This window comes from Camellia sinensis, chromosome 5 (assembly GCF_055761805.1).
Source record: "Camellia sinensis isolate YWXY chromosome 5, ASM5576180v1, whole genome shotgun sequence".
Taxonomy (NCBI): domain Eukaryota; kingdom Viridiplantae; phylum Streptophyta; class Magnoliopsida; order Ericales; family Theaceae; genus Camellia; species Camellia sinensis.
In genome coordinates, this window is record NC_138965.1 from 26,402,596 (window position 1) to 26,417,800 (window position 15,205).

Consider the following 15,205-nt stretch of genomic DNA (forward strand, 5'->3'; position numbering starts at 1 on the left):
ACTTAAAATTTCTTATGGAATGATCATTCTTTGATAAGTGGCGATACCATTTGCAATGCAATTTTCATTATTATTTTTTTCAATCAACCAAACATGAGAAGGGATATTTTCATGGAATGACCATTCCATTTCACTTCATTCCATGGAACCAAACAGTAACCTAAGTTTATGTATCCAGAAGAATTTTACCCATAAAATATAAAATTCACCATACAAGAGTTGAATATAGATAACATATTGATGGTCTCACATAGAAGGTGTGGTCTTTATTAAATAACTGGGTGTGCGGGTAACGTGCTTTGCACAATGGCTTGTGCCCATAAATTGATGTAATATGTAATTTGGAATAATGTCATTAAATGACAGTAAACTGAAAAATTAATCCCTACCTAAATAAGGCATTGGAAGCCTGCATAAACTGATTCAACAAATAAGCCCTCAAAATGTTAATTTAAGTTGAAATCATAAACTAAGCTAAACGTATATATATCTGCCTATGACTTTACAAGTTATATTAACAGACACAACATATAGCCAACCTCTTCTTCTAAGACCAGGCTGCTCCGAGAAAGTTGTCAAAAGGGTTGGCTGGAGGCAGCCTCAGAGCCAAGCACTGATCCATCAGCAGCATTGCTCCCTCAACAAATCCACCTCCACCAGTTTGTTTTCTACGATGAACATCATCATCCAAAAGAAAATCAACATAGAACAAGATATGTAGGCCTCGTTTGGAAATAGTTCTTGGGCAGCTTTTATTAGTGGGCGGCTTTTTTTGGTCTTACTCGAACTTGTGCAATTTTATAATTCATCTTCTAAACCTTTTGAGGGACTCTCATGAGAAAAAAAAAATTCTGGTTAAAAAAAGCATGTTCCAAACGAAAATTTAGAAAGAGATGAGATTAATGTGTTTGAGATGACCTCTGGTTCACCTAGTTTATGCTCTTAGCACAGTTCAACTATAACAAATGCAAAATGCCTAGATCAACCAAGACTAAATTAGAAAATCCAGTAAAACTCACACACCCATCTGCAGAAGATGCTGGACATCGTTTTTCAGCTGTTTTGGTGTAATGACTTTCATGGATCGTCAAACAACTCGAAATCTTCTTTGTTGTGCATGTGCCAAGAGCTTCACATTGACTGGCCACAGCACTATATGGAAGGGGTGGTGTTGATGTGAAAATATATTGTGTATATTCTAAATTAGTCATGCTTGTGATTGTACATATTAGAGGCATGATTGTACGTGATTGTATTTTCATTTTTGGTTCAGGAATCTTACATGATATCAAAGCTGTTTGCAAAACCCTAGCGCCGTTGGTTGAAGAGTGTTGCAGTCGTTGGCCATGAGTCTTCTCCTTGGCTCGCGATCTCTATCTCTCTCTCTCTCTCTCTCTCTCTCTCTCTCTCTCTCTCTCTCTATGACCTGGTTGCCGATTGAAGCTTCTTGCTTCATTGATCATCTGGTTCGTCTAGGTCTAGTTCGTCTGATTCAAGGCTCATCTGGTTCGATCAAAGCCCCTCTCTCTTGTTGATGATTGTTGGTCTTCTCTCTTGCTACAAGACTCCCCTCCGACGAGGTTTGTTTCTTCTTTTGCTGGTTCTGCTTCTTTTGAGGGGTGACCCATCAGTTCGAAATCATCTGGTTCTGCTTCTCTTGGTCAACTTATCTGATTTATTCGAAGTTGACCCACTGTGAGGGTCATGACCTGGTCCTGAAATTCCCCAGTTTTCTTTTATTCTTGTTTGGACCAAACAAGTTCCTGATTATTACAGTTTGACCCTTCAAATTTTGAGTATTACACTTGAACCCCTAGTTTGGCTATTTTATTTGATTGCCCTTGAACCCCTCAGTTTTCTGGTTACTATAATGTCTCTGGCTTCTGATGAGTGTGCTTTCTGACATCAGAAAGGCCATTGGAAGTATCATTGTCCCAAGAAGGAATGTTTGTTTGCTTTGCCCGTGTCTGTCTCGTCTTCTCAACAGTTTCTGATCAAGTTCTGCACTCCTTCTTTGAGTACCGTTTAGCCTCCCGCCGGTTCTACTGCATCTGCTCCGGCTTCTTATCCTGACTTGGCTTCCTTGACTGCTCGGATTAGTCAGCTTCAGCATACATTGTCTACCTCCTAGCTATCCCCATCTGTCTCTATTGTTTCATCTCTTCATTTAGGTTTGCTTGGGTCTTCTTTAGGTATTTCTTCGTCTATTTGGCTTTTTGACTCTAGTGTCTCTCATCATATGACTCACCATCTCTTCTTACTTCAAAATTGTACTCCTCCTCCCTTTCCTATTATTGTCAATGCTGCTAGTAGGTCTGATATGTCTGTTATATCTGTTGGGTCTGTCCTACCATCTGCTATGTCTGCTATCTCTATTATCTGTCCTTTATGTTCCTCAGTTATCTATCAGTTTATTATCTATCAATCAGCTCGATGCCTCTGGTTTTGATGTTATCTTTTCTTCTTCTATCTATTATATGCAGGATCGGATGTCTAAGCAGCAGATTGGGACCGGCCGTAGAGTTAGAGACCTCTATGTGGTGGAGAGCTTGCATCTGCCTATGGCAACCTCTATGACTGTCTTTTCCTCTTTTCAGTTAGATTCTCTATCTAGTCATTTCTACTTGTGGCATTCTAGATTAGGGCATTTGTCTGCTGATTGCTTACTGTCTTTAGCTTAGTCTGGTATATTGGGTAAAGTTTCTCCTAGTGAACTTACTAAATGTTGAGGGTGTAAACTTGCCAAAATGACAGCCTTACCTTTTCATAAAAGTACTTCTATATCTAATACACTGTTTTATTTAGTTCATATTGATGTTTGGGGCCCTTCTCCTGTTCTCACCAAAAGGGGTTCTGCATACTATGTGTAAGTTGTTGATGACTGCACCCGTTACATTTAGGTTTATCTTATGACTCATAAGTCCGATTTCTATGAGATATACTATACCTTTCAATCTATAATTGTTACTCAGTTTGGGTTTACAATTAAAGTGTTACGATCTAACTTGGGGGGTGAATATTTTAAAAATTAGTTCTGTGAGTATTCGGCCAATTTAGGTACCATTCACCAAACTTCCTGTACAAATACACGTGCCCAAAATGGTCGAGCCGAGAGTAAACACTGTCATCTCCTTGAGACAGCTAGGCCTCTTCTTCTCTCTGCCTCAGTTCTGGCTCCATTCTAGAGGGAGGCAGTTCTTACTGTTGTTTTTCTTCTCAACCGCATGCCTACTCCCCTTCTTTCTGGTCGGTCTCCTTATGAGGCTTTGTTCTCCCAAATTCCTAATTACTCCCTTCTTCGTGTGTTTAGGTCTGCCTGTTTTGTCCTTCTTCCCCGCAAAGGTAGGACCAAACTTAGTACCCGGTCTGTCCTCTGTGTCTTTTTGGGTTATAATCCTACTCAAAAAGGTTATCGATGTTACGCCCCTGTTTCTCGTCTTTATGTCTCCTGTCATGTTTTTTTTCTCGAATGTCTACCTTACTTTCAACTTCCTCCTCTTACTGCCCCAATTTCCAAAGAGGATTTGATTCATATTGATCTGTTTCCTTCTGAGGTCCCGTCTGATGAGTACATCTCCACAGTTCCTCCTGAGCTTGTTCCATCTTCTCCTCCTGCTTCACCTCTAGCTGCTTCTTCTCCTCCTCCGCTGTTAGTTTATTCTCGTCGCAAGGCTCCTTCTCCATCACTGTCTTTGCCCCTACTATTGATCCTCCATCCTGCTGCACACCGATATCCTACTCGAGCGCATCATCCTCCAAACAAGTTGAGTTGGTCTAATACATGTTTTTTGCTTCCTATCATACTTTTTTGTCTATTATTCATTCTTTTTCAGAACCTCAGTCTTACAAGGAGGCCTATCAGGATCCTCATTGGGTTCAAGCTATGAAGGATGAGTTGTCTGCTCTACAGAAAACTAGTACTTAGAAGTTGGTTCCTTTGCTTGCTAGTAAGAATCTGGTTGGTTGCAAATGGGTCTACAAAGTCAACACTCATTCTAATGGTTCTCTTGAGCGCTACAAAGCTCATCTGCTTGCCAAAGGTTTTTTCCAAGAGTATGGTATTGATTATAAGGAAACATTTGCTCCTGTTGCTAAGATGACTAATGTTCGTGCTTTGATCTCGGTCGTTGCTATTCGTTCTTGGCCTCTTTATCAGATGGATGTTAAGAATGCTTTACTTGATAGCATCTCACTGAGAAGATTTACATGCGTCCTCCCCCTGACCTTCACCATTCCTTTGGCCAGGTTTATTGTCTTTAGTGTACTCTATATGGTCTGAAGCAGTCTCCTTGTGCTTGGTATGATCGCTTTCAGACTACTGTTACCGAGCTTGGGTTTCATCCTTTTGCTTCCGACTCTACTTTATTTCTGAGACATATCTCGGTTGGTTTTGTTGCTCTTTTACTATATGTGGATGATATAATCATCACGAGCTTTGACTCTTCTGCTATCTTCGAGGTCAAGTAGTATCTCTTCCGCACCTTCGAAATGAAGGATCTGGGTCCACTGCAGTATTTTCTTGGGTATTGAGGTTGCCTCTTCTCCAAAGGGCTATTTTTTTGTCTCAGGTTAAGTATGCTAATGAAGTCATTCACCGTGCTGGTCTTACTAATACTAAGATTTCTGGTACACCTATTGAGTTTAATGTGAAGCTCAACTCTACTGATGGTGTCCCTCTAGATGATCCCACTTTATATTGCGAGCTTGTGAATTGTGTAGTTTATCTGACTATCACTCGCCTTGATTTTGCCTATGTTGTTCATGTAGTTAGTCAGTTCGTTTCTGCTCCTCACTCTATCCATTGGGCTGCTTTGGTTCGCATTCTTCGCTATCTCAGGGGTACCATCTTTAAGGCTTACTGTTGTCCTCTACTTCCTCTTTGGACTTGGTGGCCTATGTTGACTCTGATTGGACTGGTGATGTTACTGATCACAAGTCTACGTCTAGTTTTTATCTATTTCCTGGTGATTCCTTGATCTCTTGGAAAAGCAAGAAACAATCAGCTGTTGCTCGCTCTACTGCCGAAGCTAAGTATCGTGCTATGGCTCATGTCACTGCTGAGATAGTATGGCTTCGTTGCCTCCTGTCTGATTTGGGTGTCTCTCAGTCTCCTTCGACCTCTCTCTATTGTGACAACCACAGTGCTGTTCAGATTGCCCACAATACTGTCTTCCATGAACGAACGAAACACATTGAGAATGATTGTCACTTTGTTCGCCAGCATCTGCAATCTAGCTCTATCTCACTTCCTTTCATCCCTTCGACTTTACAACTTGCGGATTTCTTCACCAAGACTTACACTGCCGCTCGGTTTCAGTTTCTTCTTAAAACTTTCAGTGTTTTCTGCTAAAACACCTTCAGTTTGAGCGGGGGTGTGAGAATATATTGTGTATATTCTAAATTAGGCATGATTGTGATTGTACATATTAGAGACGTGATTGTGTGTGATTTTATTTTCCTTTTTGGTTTAGGAGTTAGGGCTATATAATCTAGGGGTGAGTATGGTCCGGATTAGAGTAAAATCAGGACCAATCCGTTATCTACAGATCCTGAAAAATTGGAACCAATCCAATCCGTTTAAATCGTGGAACCAATCCGAACCAATCCATTTAAACACGGATTGGATCGGTTTAGAACTACGGATTTACATAATTAAACAACAAAAAATATATATATAACACTTTAATTTCATAAAAATATAAATATAGAACCATATTAGTTTCATAATAACAACATGTCTTTTCGTAATAGCGACAAACTGTTCTAAAATTTAAACAACCATAAGAAAACTAGTTCCACTATAAACTTAGACCATTACAAATTAATACTAAAAACTAGCAAACAAAAGTAATAAAAGAAGATATTATGCAAGTTTAGGTTTGGATTTAAGTTTTATATGAAATAAGAGAAGATACTATGCAGAAGAGTATATAATAAAAATATAGACTATTTGTATACGGTCCGAATCGGTTCCAATCCGGAACCGTGGGGTTCAATCCGGAACCAATCCATGAACTACGGATTTTTAATTTTTCAATCCGGAACCGAACCACGGATTCAAAAAACTAATCCAAACCTACTGGATTGGACTGGACTGGATCGGATTACAGATTTCACGGATTCCTTGCTCAGCCCTAATATAGTCTAAGGTTTGATTGTAATCATTGATACAATTGAATATACAAAAAAGCTTTCAGGAATCTTACAGTTGAAACAGATGTTACAACCACTTGATCAGCTACCTCGAGCGCCTGAAAACAACTACTTTTTCAAATGCACGATAAAATAAAACCAAGATAGTTTTCATTTCACAAGCCAGATTGAAGAGATAGGCATGAGCTATACAATATAATTCCCGTAAATGATTAGAAGATTGACAAATCAATAATTAACATGGTGAGAAGTACATAAAATGCGAATGATTGGACACTAATACTCGACAATGAGAAAAAAAAATTCTAGATTTTGAGCAGCAGTAGCAATAAGTTGAAAGATCTTAGACTATGGTACAATAACCAAACCAAACCAAACCAAGCCTTAAGCCTTAGACTATGGTACAATGATTAACTAAATTTAATGGAGTGCTATTATTGACACTTTGGTGGGAAAAACTAAACTGTCCACTTCTTTGTTCTATTTCTCTTGTTTTAAATTATAAAAAATGTTTGAAGAAAACAAATAGGAAAAAACAATACGACGAGCTTTTTCATCACAAAGAACTTTGGAATTCAAAAATCAAATTCAAATCAGCCAAAAAAAGGTCAAAACTTGGGATCTTCAATGCATTGTCCAAGAACTGGAACCACCACCATCTATACGATAGAATATTGAACGTTTTATCCATTATGTGTTTAGCAATACGAGAAATTCGCATGCCATATACACCCTTTTTCTATGTCAAATATTTATTGTCATCCAATTCATTCATGTTGGGTATATACTATTTTAGTAAAAAAGAAAACATTAAAATTAAAAATGGCGCATGGCATGTCCCAACATGTCCCCAGTGCGTCCGATGCATGTCTGACACCAGAACGTGAACCTCTGAATTGGTGTCTATGCTTCATAGCTACTCATGAATGAACTTATAAACCTTGAAAAGTTTGAACAAATAACAGGCATTCATCTTGCTTTGTTTTAAACTCATTTGCAAACATGCATGCACGCATTCACAGAGATTGGGATTACCGATTCAACAAGCTTCCCAACACTAATAATGTGACACATGGAAGGCACTGCTGGCATCTTGGGAATGAATTGAGAGAGGTCAGCAACAGAAGATTCACTCGTCACATCATCCTCGGCCATGAAATGTGTTGGAAAATCCTGCAGCATGAACAACAATAATATAACACACCTTCTATTTTGCATCACTATCAGGAAATGCCAATTAGGTATAAAATTTATGTAATGATATTCTAATTGGACTAATTGACTCAGTAAATCAAACCCAGGAAAGAAAAGAAAGAAAGAAAGAAGGAGAAAAAAAAAAGGAGCGAATTTTGTTAAAAAATGTAAGTTATTTAACAGGTAAAAGTACCCCCATCAAGCCCATGAACAGACACATAAAAAACTAGACCAGAACCATAAAAGAGCATACCCCATCAAAAGGAAGAGTGTCTATGAAATTTGCAGTTGTCTGAATGTGATCCAAATCAAGTACAGAACGTGGACCAAACATGAATGCATCGTCAGGTGTGAATGGTTCTGAAAGCTGCTTAACTAAATCATCTGCCTCCAGCTTAACAAGCAGAGAAGAAAAAAAAAAACATGGAAATAAGCCGATACAGACTACACACGTTGATAAAAAAGTACACACACACAGAGAGAGAGAGGTTATAATGTTGGAAAAATGGTTTGTGAAACCATAAGTTTTGGCAGGTTTGTGAAACCATGAATTTTGGCCAGCTTTGAGCCAAATTTGAGATGAGATCCGGACACCAATTGAGGCATGTTCAAGTAGAAATGCGTTTTTTCCCAGGCGGTGATTCACTTCGTGTTTATGGTTGTTCAAACCATGTTCTAAGTGAATGCGAAATTGACTCTGAAGAAGGCTTCGGTAACATGGTAGTTGAACGAATTTAAATTTGAATTCGTCTTTGGTTTCGTCCAGAAACTCCGAAGTGTTCTAATGGAAATTCAATTTCAATTGTGATTTGGTTTCTCCTTCTAGGAGCATCTATCAAATTCTTGATAGAGGTTCATACGGTGAAGGTCGATTTTACATTTGAATTTGGTACAGTGTGTTCACCGCGTTTCAGGCGTATTCTCGAAGATGAATCACCGAAATTTGAAAATATCTGAGGCTGTTCACACCGCCATCTTAGAGTCTACAAATACCCCACTTATCCCGAGTTGTAGGAGATAGAAATTCAAATCGAGTTAAAGAGTTTAGTCTATTCAATTTTGCAGTCCAAAATTGCTCTCTGTTCTTGGTGTTTCTCATGTAGATTTCTGCATTAGAGTCTTTGAGTCTTGGGGAGAGTACAACAAAAGTTTGATTTGTCATATCTAGGATCGTTGTGCTGCGGTCTTGGATTCTAGTCGTTGTATGTTGACGCCAATAACCTGAGCACCTTGGTGGGGGCAAATTAAACCTCAAGGAAATTTTGTCCAATACAAGCCTAGACTAATTTCAGTATTGTATTGTTTTGTGTTATAATTTCCAGTTTATATTTCCAGTATAATCTCCCTGCATATTTGTTTGAAGTATCGTTGTTATGGTTTATTGCTCTGTTTCTTTCTGAAATATTTTCAATATTTTCTTTCTCTTTTCTGCTCTGTTTTGATTGCAAGCCAAACCCACTATCACTGATTCACACTTTTGCCCACTTTGTAAGTGAATTAAATTACATCATTTGTAATAACTTCCCCAACATATAATACAAAAGTCTGTTGAAGCACTGGTTAAACAATTACAACTCGCAAACCACACCTCAGTAATGCCAGACAAACTCTGAACTAAGATATCCACAAGAATCTTGTCCGTTCATAGGTTTTGTTCCATAAATCAGTCAGTAATGATGTGTCCGCTTGAATAGCAGCTACAGAACCATATTCCCTCACATCTGCCAGATGTTTCACATATACTTGGAAGTCATCACCGATGTCCACATAGAGATCAACCTGAACATGTCTTTGTTTAGTATATGCTAAGGAAATTACATGACGTAGGACAAGTAGCGACAGCGCTAGATTTTGAAAACTGAGGTTATTTGAAGGTCTAAACAGTGAGGAATTTAGGGTTTTAAGGGCTGAATTGAAAGCTAATAGGTAGGGGAAGGGAGTAGGGTTGATTTGGGGATGATTGGATGGAGTTTTGAGGTTGAAAAGTGCATTTTTAGAGGGATAGCAAATTGAAATAAAAAAGAAGAAGATAAATATAGGAATCATTCCTAGAATCCCTTAGGCTACACCTAGGGTTTGATTACATCACACAATCCATAAAGAAGCTTCAAAACTCTCAAATTTTTATAAAATATCAACTCTAATAAATTATAAGCATTACATGAGTTTATATAGGATTAGGAGACTTCCTAAACCAACTACAACAAAAAGAGGAAACTAATAATATCTTTTGACTTCCAAAACTAATTTAAGACTAAATAAGAAACAAAAACAAAAGCTAATTAAATAACTTGACCCACAAGACGACCCATGGGCGACCCACAAATTACCAAAATAGCCCTAAGCTTAAAGGCTAGGGTTTCGCAAAGGGATCACAAGGCAGAAAACCAAGAAGAGAGTACTTCGGGTGAGATCGCAAGCCTTAGATGACTCGAACTAGAATCTCATAATGAACTATAGAGAGTCAACTTTGACTTTGAGATTCAAAGTCGAAACAGAGGGTGTAGATAGGGCATGACTCCGATGATGAATCAGAGGCAGAGATCGAAGCCAGAAATTGGAGTTTCGGTTCTAGGGTTCAAATGAAGGTGGCTTTCATACCATGTAAGATTTTTATATGAATAATCTGTATATTCAATTGTTTTTGTAATACAAGGGTACATCAGTTTACATAACAATCTAACCTAGGATTGAAAAGGAAATAAGAATATTTACTCAATCCCTAATACCAAAAATAAAAAAAAAATGAAGCCCAAATAGTACACATTAATGTGTGTTTGGGAGGAAAAAGATTGGGTACTCAATCCCTAATATATACATAAAACTGAATATTCTCACTGGATGATGGGGCAATTCACACTTAGATCAATTCAAGTGTTCACCTTCTACTTCAATTGATTTTGTTATTCTAGAGAAATTTAGCTTTAGAGTTGAAAACACCATGGGGCTTTTTTGGTTTGTATCTTAAGATACAATTTTCGAGAAAAATTTTCAAAATTTTGTTTGGTTCAGATATTTTGAGACAAATTTCCAAAATCACTCTCTCTCTCTCTCCTACATATCAATCAATCACATTTTCTCTCTTCTCTCTCCTTTTCAATCTATTTTTCTCTCACACACATCTATTCAACTACAACAAAATTCCAAATCATCCCAAACTCCCAAACTATTTTCAAAATATACAACCAAACAAACCAAAAAAAAAAATTCTAAACTCTCTCCTCAAAATTTTTTTTATAAATTTATCTCAAAACAGAAACAAAACACACCCCATATTGCTTCCATTGCTACGTCCAATGAGGAAGAAATGATGCTGCCAACTTTAAGATTTTAATGTGAAGCCATGGATGCAATTTATTCTTGTCTTCCAACGCTTCAAAACTCGAGGTCGAGTTTTTTTTCCAACCAAGGGAGAATGATGCAGAATGTAAGAAACTCAAGGAAGGCTAAATTCAAAGAGGAGATGATATTTGGACATTGGCATGATTTCATAGAGAAACTGATAGCAATCTTTTATAATTATGTTTCTAGTATTATTAGAGTCTTATTTTATAATTATATTTATGTTTTTTAGGATTTTTTAGCTTAGGGGTATTTTGGTAATTTGCAGAACAAGATTTTCAACATCTTTTTTAAAAACTTGTTTGGCAGCACTACAATTAACTCTTAATAAAAAATGTTGATTGAGAAGATCATCCAGAAATTTAATAATGCATTTAACAATAGAAAAACATTCTTTTGGTGCACCCTTCCATAGGGGTGCAACTCGGGCAGGTTGGCTCGAGTTGGAGGGTTGCCCAGGCCAAGCCCGAATTGTGTTTGAAAGTGCGCCCAAGCCCGACCATCAACCCGAGCTTGGCTACCCAAGTCCGGATTGAGCTACATAATCTGAGCTCGGGTTAGCCGAATTGCTCGAATTTCCCAATTGAATAGATAAAACAAAACAAAAAATTCATACCGGAAGTGATTCAATAACAATCATGTACTAAATAAAAAAGAAGAATAATTCATCTTCATCACACCCAGATAGAATTAAATCATAAAAGAAGGAAATTTCTAAACAATCCATTAAAAAATTAAATCATACCTACATGAAAATTTGCCTAAACTATCTGTAAGTAAACCATTACTTCTATAAAATTGATCTTTTAGTTTCTGCCTGCAAATCCAGTAAAACAAGCATAGAGAAGCTGAGGGATTTAGTATGGAACCCAACTCAACACTCTCTTTCAGAAGGAAAAAAAATACAAATTAAATCTACAGAAGGATACATCAGATGCCTCATGATCTTGTTCGTAAATCTCAAGGGGAATGAGGGATCATGTGGGTGAAGCTCAAAGCTTGAACTTCAATGGTGGTTAATGAGAGAGAAAGAAAGGGAAATGACAACAATGAGGAAGCGGGGGCTGGTCTCTCTGCCCAAAAGAAGACAAAGTGAAAGCAAATGTGGTTGCCTACTCCACAAAGCAAAATTCCATTTATAACCTCAGAAGCAAAATTCCATTTATACTCCACAAAGCCCATACTTATACATATATTATATAATTTTTATAGTACACAAAATGCAACTCGGGTTCGAGTTGCTCGGGCAACACACAACCTCAATCTAGGCCCAGCCCAAATTACAATTGGGCATCAAAAATTTGCCCAGGCCAGTCCAGATTACAAAATATTGATAAATTTAGAGAATACCAGATTAGGGAATGATGAGGATATCATCCCCTATTTATATTAATGAAAATTAATAATTACAAGGGAGCCTTAAAGCATAGAATAATTACAAAATAAGAACCCAAATAATAATATATTATTCTAATACTCCCCCTCAAGCTGGTGTGAAGATATCTCGCATGCCCAGCTTACCTAAGATGTCATGAAAGGGCTTACTCTCAACTCCCTTGGTGAGGATGTTAGCAAGTTGTTCACCAAACTACACAAAGGGAGTACATATCGTGTCACTAGTGAGTTTCTCCTTAATGAAGTGGCGATCAACCTCAACATCCTTTGTCCTGTCATGTTGAACCACATTGTGAGCAATGTTGATAACAGCCTTATTATCACAATATAATTGCATGGAGTCCGCCTGATCAATACCTAAATCACTCAACAATAACTTGATCCATAAGAGCTCACACATCTCTTGTGCCATAGCTCTAAACTCAACTTCTGCACTTAACCTGGCAACTACATTCTATTTCTTACTCCTCCAAGTAACTAGGTTGCCTCCAATAAAGGTGTAATACCCTGAAATCGATCTCCTATCAGTTACTAATCCAGCCCAGTCAGCATCTGTATAGGCTTCCACACGAAGATGATCATACTTTGAAAAATAAAGACCCTTACCAAGAGCACAATTCAAGTACCTCAAAATTCTCATGACAGCCTCGAAGTGAATCTGATGAGGAGCATGCATAAACTGGCGAACCACACTGACAGCAACAGCAATATCAGAACGGGAGTGAGATAGGTAAATGAGCTTACCCACTAATCACTGATAGCTCTCCCTATCAACAGTTGCTCCTCCTTCATCATCCCCCAATTTCTGATTGGGTTCCAGTGGAGTGTCACAAACCTTGCAGCCAAGCATACCAGCTTCCTTCAATAGGTCAAGTACATACTTCCTTTATGAGATAAAAATCCCATCCTTGGAACGAGCAACTTCAATTTCCAGAAAATACTTCAAGCTTCCCAAGTCTTTGATTTCAAGCTCACTCGCTAAATATTTCTTCAACAGAGGTATTTCCTCACTATCATCGCCAGTAAGAACTATGGCATCTACATAAACAATGAGTGTTGTAATCTTACCACGTGAGGAATGTTTCACAAATAAAGTGTGATCTGCCTGACTCTGTTTGAAGCCATATTTAGACCATCTCCAATGCATCACCAAACTTGACATCAAATTTAAATTTTGGTGAAAAAGTTATTGTTTGGTGCTCCAACGGTTGCACCAAATCGATATCAAATTGAGAATTCACTAAACAATTCATCAAAGTGAGAACAGAATACAGGTCTCACCAAATTGTTGTGCGTGACCGTTGGAGGAGACCAATCGGTCAACTGGTTGGTTGACCGGCCGGTTGACCAACTGGTCGACCGATTCCCTTTCAAATAAGTAGGTTCAAACCAGTCAAAAAGGTTCAAACAGGTAAAAAAAAAAAAAAATTTAACTTACCGGTTGACCGGCCGGTCAACCAACCGGTCAACCCACTAGCAAACTTACTAACTTATGCTTCCTCTTTTCAATTTTCTTTACAGAAAGCATCTGAAAAGTACTCCATTACGCGAACGGAACTCAAGGGAGGGTAGGTAACCTGGTTTCATCATTGAAATATTCTAAAAAATTTACATGGTTGAAGGAATCCTTTCATCATTGAAGGAATTTACATGGTTGATCCTCTAACTGACAAAACAAATTTAAGAAAACAATTGCAGCCGGCAAAATTGTTGTCTGTAGAAGGATTGAAGAAGGCTTTAAGGTTTGTCCAATTATCCTGGTTATCTTGGCTCATTCTGATGCACTTCGATTTCACCACTTAGACTGTGAGTCTGGATTCAACTTTGACAGATTCTTAGATCTAGTTCTTCAATTTTGGGATTTAGTTGACTCTAGTATACCTTAATCTTCAAATTCATCTTCAATCTCTGTTTCAAGTCCAGATTTTTTGATTTAATTTCTGATCAGTAACTCTTGGATCTTTGATCTGGAATGTGGCCTTACCGGTCGACCCGCCGGTCGACCAACTGGTCGCCCCTCCCCCTTTTGATGCTCACCTTTTGATGCACCGTTGGAGCCAGCGGTATCAAATTGAGAAAATCGTTATTTTTTTCCTCAGATTTGATGAAAAAAGAAGTTCACCGTTAGAGATGCTCTTAAGCATAGCCTGAGTGAATCTCTCAAATCAAGCCCTTGGAGACTGTTTGAGACCATATTATGACTTCCGAAGCCTGCATACTTTGCCTTCTGTCTTATAATCCTCAAAACCAGGAGGAATGTCCATATGTACCTCTTCTTCGTAGTCACCATGAAGAAAGGCATTCTTTACATCAAACTGATGAAGTGGCCAGTCTAGATTAGCTGCTAGAGAGAAAAGTACTCTGACCGAATTCATCTTAGCCATAGGTGCATAGGTTTCCTGATAGTCAACGCCATATGTCTAAGTGAACCTTTTTGCCACAAGTCTAGCCTTGTAACACTCAATAGACCCATCTGCTTTATGTTTCACAGTATACACCCATTTGCATCCTACAGATCGTTTGCCCTTAGGTAACTCGGTCAATTCCCAAGTGCCATTCTTTTTAAGTGCTTTCATTTCTTCAATCATGGCAAGTTTCCACTTAGAAGTAGCAAGAGCATCCTGAAAATGGTTAGGAATGCTAACAAAGAATATGTGACACAAACGCTCTATAGGAGGATGGTAAATGGGAGTAGGACACAAAATTTAAGATAGGATGTTGAGTACAAGATCTCACATCCTTTCTCTTGGCAATAGGAACATCAAGATCAATGGACTCAAGAGATTCAAAGTTACCTAGACTTTCATCAGAAACAGGAGATGGCTGTGGAGGAGCATAAGTGGTCTCTTGTATTCAGTTAACTTTCTGTCTGTCTTTGTCCCTGACATAAACTTACCTTTCTCTATCCTTGGGGACATTGGGTTCTGTAGTCCCAGTAGCAGATGGTGGTGCAAGAACTGGTTCCACCATAGGAATCACTGGAATCACTTCACACCAAAGCTCCCCCTAAAGGGAGGACTGTGACATCGGAGAGGACAAGAAATATGATTGGGACTCAAAGAATGTGACATCCATGGACACAAACCACTTACAAAACGGAGGGTGGTAACACTTGTACCCC

The 15,205-nt window shown here is 38.3% G+C and overlaps 1 protein-coding gene across 11 annotated transcripts in view; it reads right to left on the reverse strand.

Moving 5' to 3' along the window:
* Positions 1-243: 243 nt before the first annotated feature.
* Positions 244-15,205, reverse strand: part of LOC114297348 (protein SEMI-ROLLED LEAF 2) — a 52,963-nt gene continuing 38,001 nt past the window's right edge. For 2 of the 11 annotated variants that reach the window (XM_082868440.1, XM_028241780.2), the window contains 4 exons: positions 7,601-7,741; positions 7,189-7,326; positions 6,207-6,251; positions 285-668 (listed from right to left, as the gene is read on the reverse strand). In XM_082868440.1, the coding sequence (XP_082724566.1) occupies positions 639-668; positions 6,207-6,251; positions 7,189-7,326; positions 7,601-7,741 (354 nt within the window). In that variant the 3' untranslated portion in view covers positions 285-638. Of the gene's footprint in view, positions 669-852; positions 1,153-1,282; positions 6,262-7,188; positions 7,327-7,600; positions 7,742-15,205 lie in introns of those variants that run through there. The other 9 variants (XM_082868442.1, XM_082868436.1, XR_014329258.1 and 6 more) reach the window with 8 other exon arrangements.